Raw genomic sequence first — 17,615 nt, forward strand, 5'->3', positions numbered from 1 at the left:
TATCGTACTGTACTACTCATAATAGGTACTACTGCAAAAATGACTCAACAAATAAAGGTGAATTATGTAAACTTAAAAAAAAGACACCAATCAAAAGTTCTAAAACTGATTAAAAGGTCTAGGAAAAAATTAACATAACATTCATAAAGATCCTATCAAAAATAAAGACAGCTTTCAAAGTCGCGACGACGTCCGACGAACGAATTCAAAAAAGGAACAAGTAGAATGACGCATGCGCGGGTCCTTTTTGACTGCCACGTGACTAGGCACGCACTGGCAGGCAAAGTTTCTTGGCTTCTAATTTTAAAAAATACGACAGCCGTAGGTGATATTTTAATTTATTTGTTTGTTCTAAAATTTGTTTTTAGAAACAATTGGGTGTTGACTGTGGCTTGTATGTGTGACTCTACGAAGAGGAACGTAATGTCAACAGTTGAAGAGTACACGGAAAGATCATAGTTCTTTTTTTAAATAAGATTTTTTTTTTCAAATGTCGAGCTCTGAATGAATAAAGGATTACTTACATCGTCCGTTTTAATTATATCTTATGATAGCGACTCCGTTTATATAAACAAAGTTCTAGTGACGTCATTCATCGCTGTAGTATAGGTAAGACACTTAAGAAGATGACCTGCTGGTAGTAGTGCACAGAATTGATATGGGACTTATGTAATTTTTCGAATATGGAACGTCAACTTATATACAACAGGTCATCTTAGTTTTTGCTATTATGACGACCTCTATCTTAAGAAATCAGATCTTTAATACTATTATTGTGGAATGAAAAAACACAAAATTCCTACTGAAACTTTATTTATTGAAATTTGTTTTGACAATTTTTTTTCTACCTGAGGTTAAAATATTCAAATTCCTGTCACTTGAATATCCCGTTAGGCTTCTTAATCCTTAATTACTGTTGTCAATAGAATAGAAAAAGAAAGCACGGAATAACTTTAAACTGTATTGTTTGTTTGTTGTTTTTATGTAACGGTTTTTTAATCCTGTTCCCTTGTTGTCTAACGCACTTGGAATCAATCGCTTTCACCACTTGTTTCGCTCACACGTTTGGATGAGGGCAGAAAGAGACGGTAAGTGCGATCGCGATAGCTCGCGCGTTGACAATCGGCCCCTGGTCATCAAAAAATGTGACAAAGTAAGGATTGCGATAAGTATTTTTGTAGAAAATGACAAAAGCTTTGTTATTGTTTTTCTGTCTATGGCCAAAGATGTTCAAAGTATACGAGAGTTGCCCGCGGCTTTGCTCGCGTGTTAGCAGTGATTACGGGATTTTTGCAAATGTTCATGGGAATATCGTGGTCTTTATTAACGTTTCATAAAAAATCCCGTGCCGAATTTCATGTCTCCAAACCAAGCGGTTGAAACTATAGCACACCTAGCTTTCTTAAAAAAATAGCTTTCTAGGTTAAGCTTTTGGGCTAAGTATTGATAAGGCAGTCAGTATCAGTAACAGTCAGTCAGGACTTTTTTTTAACGGCTTTAACGACTACCCTATAAGGCTCCGTTTCCACCAGTGATGCACGAGGATGTGTTGCGAGGAATGTGTTTTTCATGAACGAATAGAAACGCTTCATTTACCTCGCCTCGCTTCGCTCAGCTGATTCCACCAGAGCGGTGCTTTGAGAGGATAGGCACCTAAATTAAGCGTTTCTATTGGTTCATGAAAAACATGTTACATTGCTCGCAACCTTAGACTTGCAACACAGCCTCGCACATCTTTGGTGGGAATGCAGCCTTAATAATGGTAAATACAGATAAGGCAGAAGATGCAGCCACTGGTTAAAAAGAAAATTAACACGAAATAAAAAATAATATTATGGCTGGCCAATGTCTTCTCCGCTTACCTACTTCAATTTAATAAAAAAAAATAACGAAAAAAGCGCTTTATCCAAATGTTTGGTTAACACCTTTTGCAAAAATTACAATGATACTCGGGCATCGTCAACCTTCACAAAACGAAATGCTTAAATTTTTAACTGCACAATGTCTATAAATGTTTTTTTTTATAAAAGCAAAGGGGCGTGGTTGACAGCGTTCGCTATAAATTATGTCAGAACGAAACAAACGACTCACGCGAATGGATGAATGAAACTGTGAAATCTGTTTAAAAAAAGGCATTTGATTTTTAAAATGTGCGTGCGATCTTTTTGATCATTAAATATGGTAGGTATGTTATTATTGCTATAAGTTGACGTTTCATTCATTTTCTAATATGGATTTAAAAAAATATTAGAGAATATAGCACTTAAAATGAAATAACAATTTTTTATACTAATGAAAGAAGAGCTGATAAAGACTGGAGTTAGAGTTTTACCAATTAATTGAAACTTTATCACCATACATATCTACCTCCCACTGCTGGGTACAGACCTCTTCTCAAAATAGTATAACATTATTTATTTATAGTTTAAAACTAAACCGTGTTTAAAATGAATCCATGTCGCTCTAACAGGATTTGACGGATCCAAAATGGCGTTTCCGACAATTAAACTCCCCTACAGATTAATTCATAAACAGATACAAAATAATAATAAGAAGGGGATGTCACCAGGTGTGTCTGCACCCTTATGTATTAATGTATATTATGTTTAAGTATTACCTAATAATATATTGTGGTGGTGTGACATGGCTGCTTAGAAAAATTTAGTAAGCAAAGGGCATAATGATTATTTTAGAATTATAAATATGATATTTTATTTAACTATAAAATAAAACATTGAAGTTTGCATCTACACATAACGGATGAAATATCATTTTCATTAATTAAGTAAACGAACTTTTAGCTAACAATTTTTAAATAATAGTATTTTTAGTTTAGTGTTCCTTTTTTATTTTATTAGGTTTAATAATTACGCGATCTATTTGGTGTTAGCAGCGACCATTAGAGATATAAAATCCCCTTTTCCTAAAGTGTACAAAAAAAACGTTTTTCTTTTGTATTTTTTGCGACGTAATTTTTTTTGTGAAGACGCAAATGGAGTCCAATACGACCCACGACACCTCAGGATACCAAATCGCGATTGTTGCAATTGCCTTTCGATTAAGCTAACATCGCTACGTAATTTCCTGCACCTTCTCTTCAACCAAAGAAGAAAAGGATCAAAATCCAACATACAACACCTTTACGACTGTTTTTGTAACACTTTAGTCCAAGTTGTGTAGCTAGAAAGTACCACATCAACGCACTTTGTGGTAAACGTTAAAACTGCAAAAACATCGGTCCAGTGGTAGTAAACCGCGAAGTAAACTGCAGCGACAATAAATGAAAATAATAAATAACTTCAACTACACATGAAATTTATCGCGTCGCCATAAAAACGGGGATTAAAAATAAATCGCTCGAATAAATTGCACCTCTGAAATTAAAACACTCCCTCACACGACACGCGTAGCGCGGCGCAAGGCACGAGTGATTGCAGATATTTTTTGAAATGGTGAAAAACTAGTAACTGATAAATTTTTGCATGCAAGTAATTGGCAAATGCGGCTGTGTTTTAGTCGACCTATAAAGTACATAGATATGTAAAGTAGGTATTGATAAATTTAGGACACTGCAATTAAAATTTTGTAGATTAAAAACAGATGTGTTAAATGGTTTCTAATGGTTGAGCGTTAATGTTTTTTATAGTTTATGATCCAATTATTGCAAATAATTTTAATTAAAAATAGGTAGGAATAAAAAAAACAATTCTCAACATTTCAGTATACATGAAACTTTAATGTAATTTATTTATTTTATACTGCAGCTATACGTCGTCGCTTGTGACCGATACCACGCAAAGGCGGGGCGCGGGGAGCATTGTTCATTGTTCTTTTAACAGCCATGCTTGTTAGTGCACCGACGGTTGACGACGCCTGCAAGAGGTGTGATTAATAACGAGTTTTGGCGTGAAATCCGTCACTTAATTGGCGAACGCTTGATGCAAATTAATTTGCAGATTTTTAAGGACGCAGCTCCAAAAACACTTATTCTTTGATTTGAAAAAAAACCCTACAAAATCGATCAGGGCATAAGGATTACGCTTTGGTCTTACAAGGCTAGAATAACCAAAAACAAAAGAATAATTCGACATTCGCATTCAATTCATGTTCAGGCCGAAATTATACAAGGCGACCGCAAAAAAGGGCCAAAACAATGAACTTTCCATCCCCCCTTTAAAGCCTTAATCAAGGGTCTGCCCCAAATTCGCCCACAAATTGCATCCAATTGTTCACTTTTTACCACGAGGCGTGTTTATAAGGGGTGTTGAGAAAAAAAGGAATTATCTGGCGGACCAACGGTTGCGCGCATCTGAGTGATGCGATGTGACGTCATTGAGGTCCATTGGCGTGAAAATATTAGGAGGAATAAGAAATAATGAAGGCACTAAATTGGAAAAGGACGACGATTTTTTTTAATTTGTAGTCTTAGAATATATTTAGACAAATTGATGGATTGGATTGTATTGAAATTGATTGATTGACACTAAAGCCTCATCAAGACCAGCCAATAAAAAAAAAAGATGTAATGATGACAATTGGGCAAACTTCAACTTCCCTAACATGAATTTAATGTAAAGAAGTTGATAGAGTTATGTATGTCATAAATGTCATAATGTACAGTCACCAGCACCAATATCTGACAGAACAAGCGTGCATAAATATCTGATACGACTCTATTTCTAGAGCCGGAAGGACGTGTCAGATATTTTTGCACGCTCCGCTGTGGCAGATATTAATGCTGGTGACTGTACCTGGTGTGGCCTGTAATACGAGCAAATAATTAAAACATGGGTCATACTCGTCAAACTGAACAATATTAGGTGTTTTAGGTTAAGTTTAGATTTAGTAACCCTTAAGGTTAAGGTTCTGGCAGAATATCAGCATTGCGAAGCAATTCGCGACATCGTGCTGAGCCAGATTCCCTTTTTGTGTCCATTCTGCTCTTTTCGCTTTTGTTTTGTTTGTTTTTGGTATGTATTAATGTGACCAAATAAATATATTCTTCTTTCTTTCTTTCTTTCTTTCTTTATTAGTTCAGTGACTTTTAAAAATAATTAGTTTTTTAATTTTTATTACACTTTTAAGTTTATAAAGCAAAATGCTTGATGTTTGTAGCGTGACAGGCGACGTCAGTTGGGTTCTAGGATGGCATACATTGATAGCAGTATTTAATTTATATGAAAAAGGGAAAAATCAAAGACTCCATTCTTTTTAAAAGACGCCGAACTCGTAATGTTGTTCAGTTTGACGAGGACGATCTATGTTATAATTACCCGTATAGTACTCGCTTTGCTTTTAATTTTAATTTAAATTATTGTCAATTTATTACACAAATAATTAATAAATCTACAATATCATTCAACGTAAGTTTAGTTTTTTAAGGTTTTTCTTCAAGGTATTTTATCTGAATTTTTTCTCGCCTTTTCGAAAATACAGTGCTTTTAGGAGAGGTTCAGTATAATCGAATTATTTCAATGTGCTCGTAGTCAACAAATAAATTTGTTTAAGAAAAATAAAATATTTATAGTTCTAAATTCTTTGAAATAACTTCACCGAATATATTTTTTAAAACTATAAATAACAATAGGCGAGCCGCATCTTCAAGTATTAGATAAAAATTTGCGGTTTGCAAATAGCAAACCCTTCTTTTGTACCGCAGTAAGCGGATTATTTTTTGAGTTAATTTTTTACCACCACTTGTATGTGAAAAGGATGAGTTGAAGTACCTATTTATTTAGCAGCTGGCAGTTTTGCAATATGTTTTTTTTATTTTACTAAAATCGGATTTTTTCTTTTCAATCTGTCTCGTAATCATGGCGCATACAACTGTGCCGAAATATCGAACTTCTATCTCGAATTTAAATCTTAAAATTAATAATGACCGCGGTAATCTAAATTTTGGACTCTAAAACATTGTAAGTATATCTTTCCAATGTGGAAATAAGAAAATAATTGCACACACAATAAAAAAAAGTATTTAATCATGAAGAAAAGAAACATTTATTACTTCCATAGGTACTAGTTGGAGACATATAATGCTTTTATTCTGAAAAATTACATAGTTCTCGTGGGATAGTGATAAACGAATTTTCCACAGACAAAATCGTGGGCAACAGCTAGTTTTTTGTAAGCATGTAAGGCATTCACTTCATTTTTTTTAATAGATTTATTTCATCATTTGTTCTTATAGAGTAAACGTCAACTAATCTATGGATTACAGTTTAAAGATAGATTAAGTAGACTTGGTCAAGGAATACCTTTTCACAGTAAACGTCATAGATATCGCATTTATTAACAATGAAAATAGTAATACATTTTTTCTTTGAAAAGGTGCCATGGTGGCTCATGAATTAAAGTGCTTGACCATAGGTACAAACAGAACCCTAAAAGAACAAGCAAAAACAAATGTAATATTATACCACGTATGTAGTATTTTTCATAACTAGAAATTGATCAAATTGCACATTGGTTCGAATAGCTTGCAGCCGCGGTCAAAACTCAAAACATTCGTATAATGAAAAATCGACCTTAATTGTTAGGAAGCGGTATTTGGCAACGCATATCAAAGAGATTTTATTATTACTGTGCACTAACAAAACACTAACGATCTATTCATTGGCACAATTAAAATCAGATCAATTGTTTATTGAGCTCGAAACGGGTTAATGGTTAATGCTAATAGTGTTTGGTTGAATTTATAACGGATTTTTACTCGTATAATTATGACGAGCATTTTGTGGCTGTTTGAAGATTACTCTTCATGAGATGGATTGATGCCCTGGTTAAAGCCGCGTGTTAAAGGTCGATGCAGGCTGCTTCCAACAGCAACTGGAGGATTATAGGGGAGGCAACAGTGGACGTTCTACGTCTAATAATGATGATGATGATGATGTTTTAAAGACACGAACATTACAATTATCTGTGTACTATTAATGCAGTCATATTAGGAGATTCACTTCGGAATGAGAGATAATAAGCTGGAAAATCGTAAACAGCTTCATTTTGGTGTCCTAAACGTTGTCTCAAAAGTCACAGTCGTTCGCGTCGTAAGTTATTCAAGGTCAAATGTCAAAAAAGTCAGTTTTTCGCGATTATCTCGATTTCTATAGCTCCAGTGATGTTAACATTTATTATAAAATTGTAGAGCATAAAATTTCATCATTAAGATACACGTATAAGCGCCAATAATAAGTTTTGAAGTAACCTTTTAATGTTAACTTTTACTCCTGGTCAAAAAGTTTTACAGCAGCCTTATTTACTTTTGACGATACTGTAACACATTATTGTAAATCTATAATATTTATCTCCTTCGTCGTCTTTAAATACGAAAAGTTTTCTTTTTAGAATGTTTATTGTAGAAGTTTAACCTCCTACCGCCCATATATAGAACGAACATATAAAACTTATTTTAATGTGACATCGAACTCTTTCATAAATGATATTTAAAGTTTCACGATCTGTAAAATATTGCTGTTATTAAAATGAAAAGACACCATGGTCATTGAGAATTTCACAAGTCAATTGTGTTGACCTGAGAATATTGTCCATGTTTTAAACCAATGCTGGTTTTGAAATTCGGTAGTAAAATCTCTTATAGACCATCATTTTGTTCTAGACGAGCTAATGCATAGCGCTGCGATGGGCGGAGGGGCACTCTTTGGGTGCTCCTCCGCCGGCCATAGTGGAGTCAACCAGCTCGGAGGAGTCTACGTCAACGGGAGGCCATTGCCTGACTCCACGCGGCAGAAGATCGTGGAGTTGGCGCACTCGGGGGCGCGGCCGTGCGACATCAGTCGCATCCTGCAGGTCTCCAACGGCTGCGTCAGCAAGATACTTGGCAGGTCAGTTGCACTTCAACCATGTAATACGTTTTTTTTTACTTTTTAATTATTTGCGCTTCTTCGTTGGTTTTCCGTTCTGTTCAGCTAATCCTTTCCATTCTCCTCCAACACCACATCTCAAAGGCTTCTAGCTTTTCTCTGTCTCTTTGAGTCACTATCCACGTCTCACTTCCATATAATGCAATGCTCCGGATGTACACAAAAAAAGGCAAAATAGAAGGAAAACGAGGTAGAGGAAGGAAAACGAGAAGACCAAGATTGATCTATTTTAACCAGGTGAAGGAAGAAATCAGGAAGTCAAACAGCTGACATAGAGCAAAAAATCATACATCGTATTCTTAGTGTCTATCGTGACAATTTTATTCAGTTAAACTGAGCTCTTGCCAGGCTGGCAAGCTGGTTGCATCAGGAAATTAATACAGGAAAGCATTTGATTCAACCAAAAATTCTTAGCAATGAACCAGAAATCAACAGGTAGGTCATCATTAAATCGGTGTAGTTCGACAAAACCTCGCTTAACGAAGCAAACAGATACCATCGCAAAGAAACCGTGAATTCCTAAAGTTACTAAACAGATGAAGATAAGGATTTACTTCAAAATCCGCAATTCATCGCAACTCCGCTCCTCGCGTGTCATTACGTCACGAAGTACCGCTAGGCACCCATAACAATAAAAAGTACTATTACTCCGACAAGCATAAACGAATTATTTAGCACAAAACCCATTGTCGCCTCAACAAAAGTCGAAGAATCGATCTAAGAACTAAGGGGTCAAATTCCGGGGCCACGCGTTAACAAATTGATGAAATTCCCATAATACCGCCCAAGGAACCGCACAATGGTTCGAGTAAGTATTGTCGCGGACAAAATTAAGGAATATTTTCAATGAATTAATCAATACAATACGAGTTTGAGTTTGCATTCCTATAGTGTATTGTTTTTGTTGAATGCGTCGTGTGCGCCGCGGGGTCCCGTGTTCCCAACACTGGGAACGCATCGGGTGCTTGGTGTTAGGGTGTTCTAATTTCCCACTTTATTGTTTGATTGCGATTTTATCTGGAGATCACGGAGGATTTCGACCCTCGCTCCTTGAGCCTGAGTGTTTATTGTAACGTCAATGAGATTCGATTGTTTTTGTAATCGGAATGCAACTGACAAGCGTAGAATTACAGCCACCCTAGCTGTGCGAAGCAGCGTCTGTAGCCATTTGGAAATGAAAAACTATCCTTACAATTACATACACACAGGTCTTTTCTTGTATAATTAAACCCAAAAATGTCTATTAAATAATTCCGTTTAGTATAGTGTGTATGACAGTGTGACTACAAATGTAATAAAAAAATGTCATAACTTTAACAAAAACTTGTAAAACAAAAAACGACAAATGTCAATCGAGAACAAAAAAATATTTAAGCGACGTCAATCATAGAAATTTCGTTTTTTAATACACGGTGTGCCTTTCAGGGCTGTCCCACGACCGCCCCTAAATAAAAATCAAAATAAAACATTATTTTACTAGTAATTGGCACCCCTACTGAGGGAGACTGCTTGACGCCACTTCAAGAGATCTTACAGGAAAGCAAATTACGCTGGGACCCTAAAATATATCACAAGGGGCACATGTTATTATTTTTCGTGTTTTGGAAACAAATTTGAGCATTTTTTCATACTCGAATAACATAAATAGACACGCGCGTTTTTGTAGTACATTTTATTGGTTTGGGAATTACGTTTTCAAAGTTAACAACATAATAATTTTACGTCTTTTCATAAAAGATCTTGCAGTGGTGGATACCAACAGGACGGCTAGCTTTTAACTTGTTATTTTAACTTGTTCGATTATTGGATTCATAGAAACTATTCAAACTTGCCTCGTTTCTTTTACAATACATATTATTTCATATTTTAAAGTATGAGATATGTACTTCTTTTCTCCTACGTTCGTAAATATTCAAACACGTATATATTTCTCACATAGCAGTTAACACTTAAACTGGCTGCAAAAGTCGTTTTTCCCATACTCCCCTGGATCTTATCGTGCCAATTACCAAAGGGTTCTAGAAAGGGCAAGCGTGGCGGGACTCCTAATTAAGAGCTGCCCCGCTGTTACGTTCTTCGTATCGTCTTGCTAACTTTCAATATAAAAGAAAAGTTTTTTTAGTTGGAGAAATTTAGGTATATGTCTTGATTTTACTAGTGATCCAAAAAATAATTATCATAATCATTATCATAATCATTTAATGTAAATGACTATTTCATTGTTAAATAATTTCAGAAACGAAATTTTGTTTTTTAATTGGACCGCGATAGTTGCATAATGATATAACAATATCTCCATTCAATTACTTTCTTATATTTTTCTGTACACATTTTACTCCTTCATTTACTGCCAAATTTCATAACAACGATAACAGATTTTAAGTAAGCAGCCACTCAAATAAGTACAATTGCATTACATCAGTAACTTAGTTGCATTTGAATAACCACTTCAGAAACAATCTCAGATAAGCCCCCTTTTGCCCCCGAAAACGTTATCTCCATCGCCCCCTGTGCATTGCCCAGTTACTCTCCATTCGTACCACTGTGCGAGTTGAAATGTATCGCGCTGTGCAATTTTGATTTGGGTTGCCCACTGCGAAATTTTCTTTGAAATTTTGTAATATTCAATTAATAGCTTTTTCACTTGTATGCGGAATGGAGCTGATTTCAATCGATTTGGTATTGTTCGATAGTATAACTCGACGAACAATTCAGTGTCGGTTGCGGCTTGTTTACGACTAGTTAATTTAATAGCGATGGTTTTAGTCGATTTGAGATTTTGATAGTTTGCGTTACAGCTCCGATCCGACCGATTGAAGTACTAGGTATTGTGTCAGTTTCCAACAAATCATAAGTTATCATGGGTAAAAAATATATTGCGCGTGTTGCAGCAACCGCCGAGTCGCGTTGCTCCTAAGAGGAAGGGCTACGGATTAGCCCGAAACATGTCGAGCTAAACTCGATTTAAGATGTGAGTTATCCGGGTCAATATAATTTAATATGAGTGAGTCTCGCGGTAGTTTCATGATCAAAGGTACAAAAGATTTTATCCATAATAGGTACACTTTTTCATAAAAATACCATCAACTACATCGAAATACATAATTCATCATTACCTCTCAACAAACAAACACAAAAAGCGTTTAAAACATAATTGAAAGTTCGCCGACCTTAAACAAACTGCCAGTCAATTAAAATGTAATCTACGCACCCTCGCAACGCAAAATCTGTCGCCCAAGGCGAAAGCGATTACCGAACTCTATAGGCCCCACAGGCCCTTTTCGCTAGGGCCTAACCTAACTGAACAAATCGACTCGATTGTCGAATGTTCGAGAGATGACATCGGGATTGCGATTCGATATTGTTTATTTGGGGTTAACCTATTGTGGTGGTTTCGGTTACTTTTAGATCCAGGTCAGAATGGAACGTTAAATCAATATTATGGATACTTGGATTAAAGTGAAAGCGATACAGTTATTGTACGGTTTTACGTTGCACAGCTATTTTGTTTTATATCCAGTCACTATTTATGTATTCGTTTGGCCAAGGTGCTTAATAATTTGAAGCACGCACTTGACAATTGAGCGTTATTAACCATAATTAAGAACACATTGGCTGTTCTGATGTTAAGATTGTTTTTTTGGAATCTTTTTGTATTTTTTTATTTCAATTCCAAATTTTTACTTTTACGGTCATCCCGTAAAACCTAAATTGAAAATACAAACTGAAATATAGATGCACAGAAAAACCAGAAAAATAAGACCAGCACTGGGAATCGAACCCAGGTCCTCGGTATTCCGTACCGCGTGCTATACCGCTACACCACTGCTGGTCACTGGTGGTGTTCTGATGTTCATTTGAAAGTGTCATCAGCCGCATTTAGTGAATTTCAAAAACAATACCAAAAAAAGATTAGAATCTAGAGCATGCGTTACCATTAACACTCAGTGAATGTCCCAAGTTGGCGATTGGCGTCTTGACACAGTTGGTACTCTGATGCAAAGATAAAGGTGTGATGTAGACGCTTTTTTAATAATTGGCTAGATATAAAATAAATAAAATAAAATAATTAAGAGCAAATAGAGTGAGTTGAAAGTTGAAGTCCAGAGTTGAAGCTTTTAATCAGCATTCGAATATTTTTTGTTCTCAAGTAAACACAAAATTACCCCTAAGCAATAAATTCCGTTCAAATAACTAAATAATTTCAAAATCATCCAATTCCCATCCATTTCCTTTTTTCTGATCTCAAACATTTCAGCATACCCTCGTTTGCAGCCACTTATCCCTAATATCTACATTGTCAATGCTACAATAGTATCTCGACAGTCGAAGTATCGACACATGTCGATCACACAATGCCGTTGTCGAGTGCTTACATCCTTACTGGCAACAGTGTTGGAGTTAAAAATAGGCCCTGCGATCAACTCATAAGGTCTCTAACAGCTTGGGATCGCGAGAAAATCGAAAAGATTGAAATAGATTCTAAAATAGATGAAAACTTTAACATTTTTGGCTTAAGGTTGCATTTTGTTGTGTATTTTAATATTGAGATTGGATTATATCGTGTTATTTTATTTTTGTAAGTATGTCTTAATAGTTACTGAGTGATAACGGAAGTTACAAAAAATAGACACATTATAAATACGCTTTTCTGTTTTAATTTTTTTAAGGTGGGTACATTATTTTGTCCGCAACTTGGTTTTTGATTAACCACTGTGTTCCTAAATATTCTTTTATGAACAAATCTAAAAAATTGGAATCGTTGTTTAATATTTCAATATAGACGTGAAACGTAGTAGGTATACCATTACATGTAAGTAAGTACTCAAACTTTTGCAAAGACTAAAATTTCTGTTGCATGTCATTTTTCTGTGTTAAAAATATACATCGCTCTGTTATTTTGACGTTTAAACTCGTAGGGGCGCTTTTGCTTTTACCATTCTCGTAAATATTTCAAGTATTTTTATTTTTACCTTTATTTTGGCTGTATTTGAACCGATGTCCGAATGCCGCAAAAGCATTTGAATTTCACGACAAAAACTATCAGCATCAGCGAGCACAGGTACCATCAGCCAAATATGTGGTCTACCTACCACCCTAAAGTTGATTTGATCGTTTGCATTTCACAAAACAATAATGCCAATAGACGTGTTTGTCAACTTGAAAGTTCGACTTTAGTGACATATCCATTTGACAGAGGGCGCTGTTTAAAAATTGATAGACCACTTATTTGGCTGATGGTACATACTTACAACTGAAACAATATCCTAAAAATACCTTAACTATTTATGGGTTTCTACATATATTTGTATATTTCTAAAACCAATGATTATTACTAGGTATAGTGCATTGTTTAAAAACCAAGTAACTGTTCACACTAACTTCTTTCTTATCCGGCATGTATGTGTGTAATAAAAATAAAGCTAGAAACACAATTGATACCCGTTCATACATATAAGAGTTATGCGAATAGAATAGAAATAGAACCTTCCATTTAAAGTCTATGGTCAGAGAGACTTTGTTTACTTAGGTATACTATGAAACGGGGTTCGTCAAGGAGCCATCGGGGGTCCAAATCTCTGCAGGGCTACTACGAAACTCGAAACTCGAAGTTCGTATCGTACCGTCCCTCTCGCTCTCATATTAAATAGTATAAGTGTCAGAGGAACTGCACGACACGAACTTCGAGTTTCGAGTTTCGTAGTAGCCCCGCTGGGTTTCTATACATGTATAGTCTAAATACAAACAATCAGCACTTCGGTCGAGATTGATTCATCATCATCATACTTGTCAGTCGTAAGATGAACGCTGTTAGATATAGGCCTCCCCATTTATTGCCAATACTCGCCACGCTTTGCCAACGAGTTGGCGAGCGCATTATATTATAAGATGTAAGGTTGCCAAGAAGACGCTACTGCTCACCTTCTGGTATTATCCCTAAGTCGGTTTCTACGGCGCCCATGGCAGGAGAGACACCTTCCTAAGGGGCTGTTTCATCATCCATTGATTAGTGTTAACTGACGGTTAGATGTGATGCCGTCTCTATTTGTTTTGGAATAGACGGAGATGGCATCACATTTAACCGTCAGTTAACACTAATCAATGGATGTTGAAACAGGCCCTAAGACTGCGTTTCCACCTAAGAAGTGCAAGGATGCATTGCGAGGAATATAGGTATGTAATGGACCAATAGAAACGCTTCTTGGGGTTCCGTAGCCAAAATGGCAAAAAAATTCCTCGCAACGCATCCTCGCACATCTCTGGTGGAAACGCATATCGTCACAACTTTGAAAAAAGCTGATATCCCAAATTATGATTGGTTTTTTGAAGTCTTTTTGTATATTTTATTTCAACTACAAATTTGTTACTTTTACGGGTATCCCGTGAAACCATATCGAAAATACAAACTGAGACATGGATGCACAGAAAAACCAAAAAAAGAGACCAGCACTGGGAATCGAACCCAGCAGTGGTGTAGGGGTTAGAGCACGCAGCACGGATTGCTGAAGACGATTCCCAGTGCTGGTCTCTTTTTTTGGTTTTTCTGTGCATCCATGTCTCAGTTTGTATTTTCGATATGATATCCCAAAATCGATGATGTTTCCGAGTGAACTGAATGAAAATTGTTTTAAGAGCGTTATACCTGCTGAGCTGGCAACGTTGCATTTTTGTTAGTTTTGTCTCGATTATTCCATGAAAATTGAATGAAAATTAAAAATGTTGTCTGATAGAACACTTCTTAATATATAAGTTAATGTGTCTATTCCAATAATTATTCGTTACAGACTTTTATTTTCTTTAAAAACCGTTAATGAACATTAATTCTTTTTTAAAGAATATAAAAGGCTATCACGAATAATAAAATTATTGGAGTATTAACTTATATATTAAGAAGTGTTATATCAGACAACATTTTTAATTATCAGAAGTATTGATTTGAGATACGAGATTTTTTAAAGTAGTGACGATATTATATTACCGGCGCCCCACGGCAAGAGCTTGATTGTCAACTGTTTATCTATTTGTTCATTACCTGTATGTTTAACGCTCTCACAACATTCCCAAGTCCAAACTAAGTTCAGCTTTGCACGCAGATATTACGAGACGGGTTCCATCAAACCGCGCGCCATCGGGGGTTCCAAGCCCCGGGTAGCGACCACCCCGGTAGTCCAGAAAATCGCCGACTACAAGAGGGAGTGCCCGTCAATCTTTGCGTGGGAGATCAGGGATCGTCTGCTCAGCGAGAACGTGTGCAATAATGATAATATACCTAGTGTGAGTATTTAATTTTTAAATGTATTTTTCTTATTGTATCACTATTATACAGGGTGGCCCAATTGGATCGGTCAGCATGGGAAAGTCTGAAACTATAAGACATACGAAGATCAATTATGATTGATTTTTTGGATAGGTAAGTTTTGGATTTTTTAGTGATAAGTACCGTATATAGTATTTTGACTCTGATTTTTTGAAGTCTTTTTGTATTTTTTATTTCAACTCCAAATTCGTTACTTTTACGGGTATCCCGTGAAACTATATCGAAAATACAAACTGAGACATGGATGCACAGAAAAACCAGAAAAAGAGACCAGCCCTAGTGCTGCTGCTTAAGTAGCGTACCTAGTGGAAAAAAGCAACCTGAGATATGCGTGCATAGGAGAAATTCGTGTCTAGACTCCTGTCCAGCGGTGGTGTAGGGGTTATAGCACGCAGCACGGATTGCTGAGGACCTGGGTTCGATTCCCAGCGCTAGTCTCTTTTTCTGGTTTTTCTGTGCATCTATGTCTCAGTTTGTATTTTCGATACGAAGATCTGTTCTTAGGAACCATGTCATAGTAATAGTGTACAGTTATGACTGTAGAAATAAATGTTACTATGAAACACGATATCTAGAATGAATAAAATGCATTCTTTTCATATTCTTTAATAATGTAAGTTTTGTTTTTCAAAACTTCCGGGTTGGATTCCCGAGTTGAGTACAAGTTTTTTTTTAAATGTATAAATGCAGTTTTTCTTGTTATTAAAATCGATGACATGGTTCCAAATAACAGATCTTCGGGTGTCTTATAGTTTCAGACTTTCCCATACTGACCGATCTAAATGGGCCACCCTGTATATTGTCCGTGCCGTGCCTGATGTAAGAGTGTGCAGCAACTCATGTGGCCAACTATGAACTTCGGGCTAAAGCACTGCGGCCTACAAGGCAACGGGAAACACTTTTTTACCAAGAAAGTCGTCATGATCACTGCTTACTAGATATATATATTATATCACTTTCCTACTGATTCAGTCAGTAAAGTTGGTTTCGATTAGGGACGTGCAATAGCTAATTTTTGGGGAGTAATATAAATGAGCTGCCTGTTTTTTCGATACTCCAACTATACCGAAACCACAAGACGACGGTGTACTCTTAGGAAGTAAAATCCCGGAATTTCATTTCAACTGTCAGATCGAATAGTTGCTTCATAAAAATTTCATTCTCTGCGAAACGCAATTCGTGATATTAATCTTTAATCTTGACATTGACTTAAGAAAAACAAAGCTGTGACGTCAATTAGGTAAATTATTTCAACGGCGGACGGCTGGCTTCGGCTTATGTAAGTTATAATTATTATATCTGCTGAATTGTGTACTCGTAAAGATAAAGATCTCATGAGATCCGGTCACCTTAATGCGCCGACGTGGCAAGGGCAAGTAACGTTTATGTTGACGATTATATTGCGGACGTTAATACAATAATGGAAGTAGGTAAGATATCTTTAGGTATTTAATAGGCACCGTGTTGTCTTTGATTTCTGTTTACTTTAAAGGGCCTTAACATTTAACAGGTCATGCGAAGTTAATTCCTAAATACTAGAGGCGTAATTCTTACCTACTTCAAAGGTAAAGATAAAGATAATTTATTTGTCAAACATGAATTCCTATATACAATTATTAAATTGAATATATAGATCTACAATAATTTTATGTCCTGTCCTTCATGTCTTGCCTTTCAGCATACAAATTTTTACTTATGAATTTAAATAATTATACAATAAAAAATAGGAAATAATCAAATTATAATCAATATTACATTAATGCTATATAAATAATTTTGCATTTAATACTAATGATAATCAGTGGAACATTTTGAAAACAATATCTAGTCTTTATTATCTAGTAGATATTCGTTAACAGAGTAATATGCCTTGTCGGTTAAAAAATCTTTCAATGCTTTTTTGATACTAGGTAATTAGGTAATTCAGATTAAACGAATATGAACTTAATGAAAAATTCATAGGTTTTGAGATGCCTACTGGCTTTTTATGTACCCTCAATCAACCAGGATTTATACAAAACCGTACCTATCGAAAATTATGAATTTCATTTAGATTAAATTGATCTAATAGATTTGTCACTCTTTCGTTAGGGACACAGCTTTAGAACGTAGAGTGTTGCCCAACATTTCAAATAAAAGTAAAAAAAGTCAAACATAAAGTTAGCACATGTCCTGCCCAGTGGGTCAGCGTCAAAATAATCCGGACAAAACCCCAACAAATTCTTAATCCAATTTTGCGATTAGAAAAATTTCACGTCACAATCGGGCATACCATATGTTGGGGGTCGGACACGGGTTCATTGTCCTGGGCCTTTTCAAGACGGGCCCATGGACCCTACTCAGCATAAAGCGTATTCTGCGCATTATTGATGGCTACTTATAAAATTGCCGGCCGATATGTTTGATGACGTTTTATT

General features: G+C 35.8%; 1 protein-coding gene across 7 annotated transcripts in view; it reads left to right on the forward strand.

The window, feature by feature from the left end:
- The window catches only part of toy (paired box 6 protein twin of eyeless), a 79,589-nt gene that overhangs the window by 16,262 nt on the left and 45,712 nt on the right, over positions 1–17,615 (forward strand). For 3 of the 7 annotated variants that reach the window (XM_074098561.1, XM_074098564.1, XM_074098562.1), the window contains exons 3-4: positions 7,598–7,841; positions 14,963–15,155. In XM_074098561.1, the coding sequence (XP_073954662.1) occupies positions 7,598–7,841; positions 14,963–15,155 (437 nt within the window). The remainder of the gene's footprint in view (positions 1–7,597; positions 7,842–14,962; positions 15,156–17,615) is intronic. The other 4 variants (XM_074098563.1, XM_074098567.1, XM_074098565.1 and 1 more) reach the window with 2 other exon arrangements.

This window comes from Choristoneura fumiferana, chromosome 15 (assembly GCF_025370935.1).
Source record: "Choristoneura fumiferana chromosome 15, NRCan_CFum_1, whole genome shotgun sequence".
NCBI lineage: Eukaryota > Metazoa > Arthropoda > Insecta > Lepidoptera > Tortricidae > Choristoneura > Choristoneura fumiferana.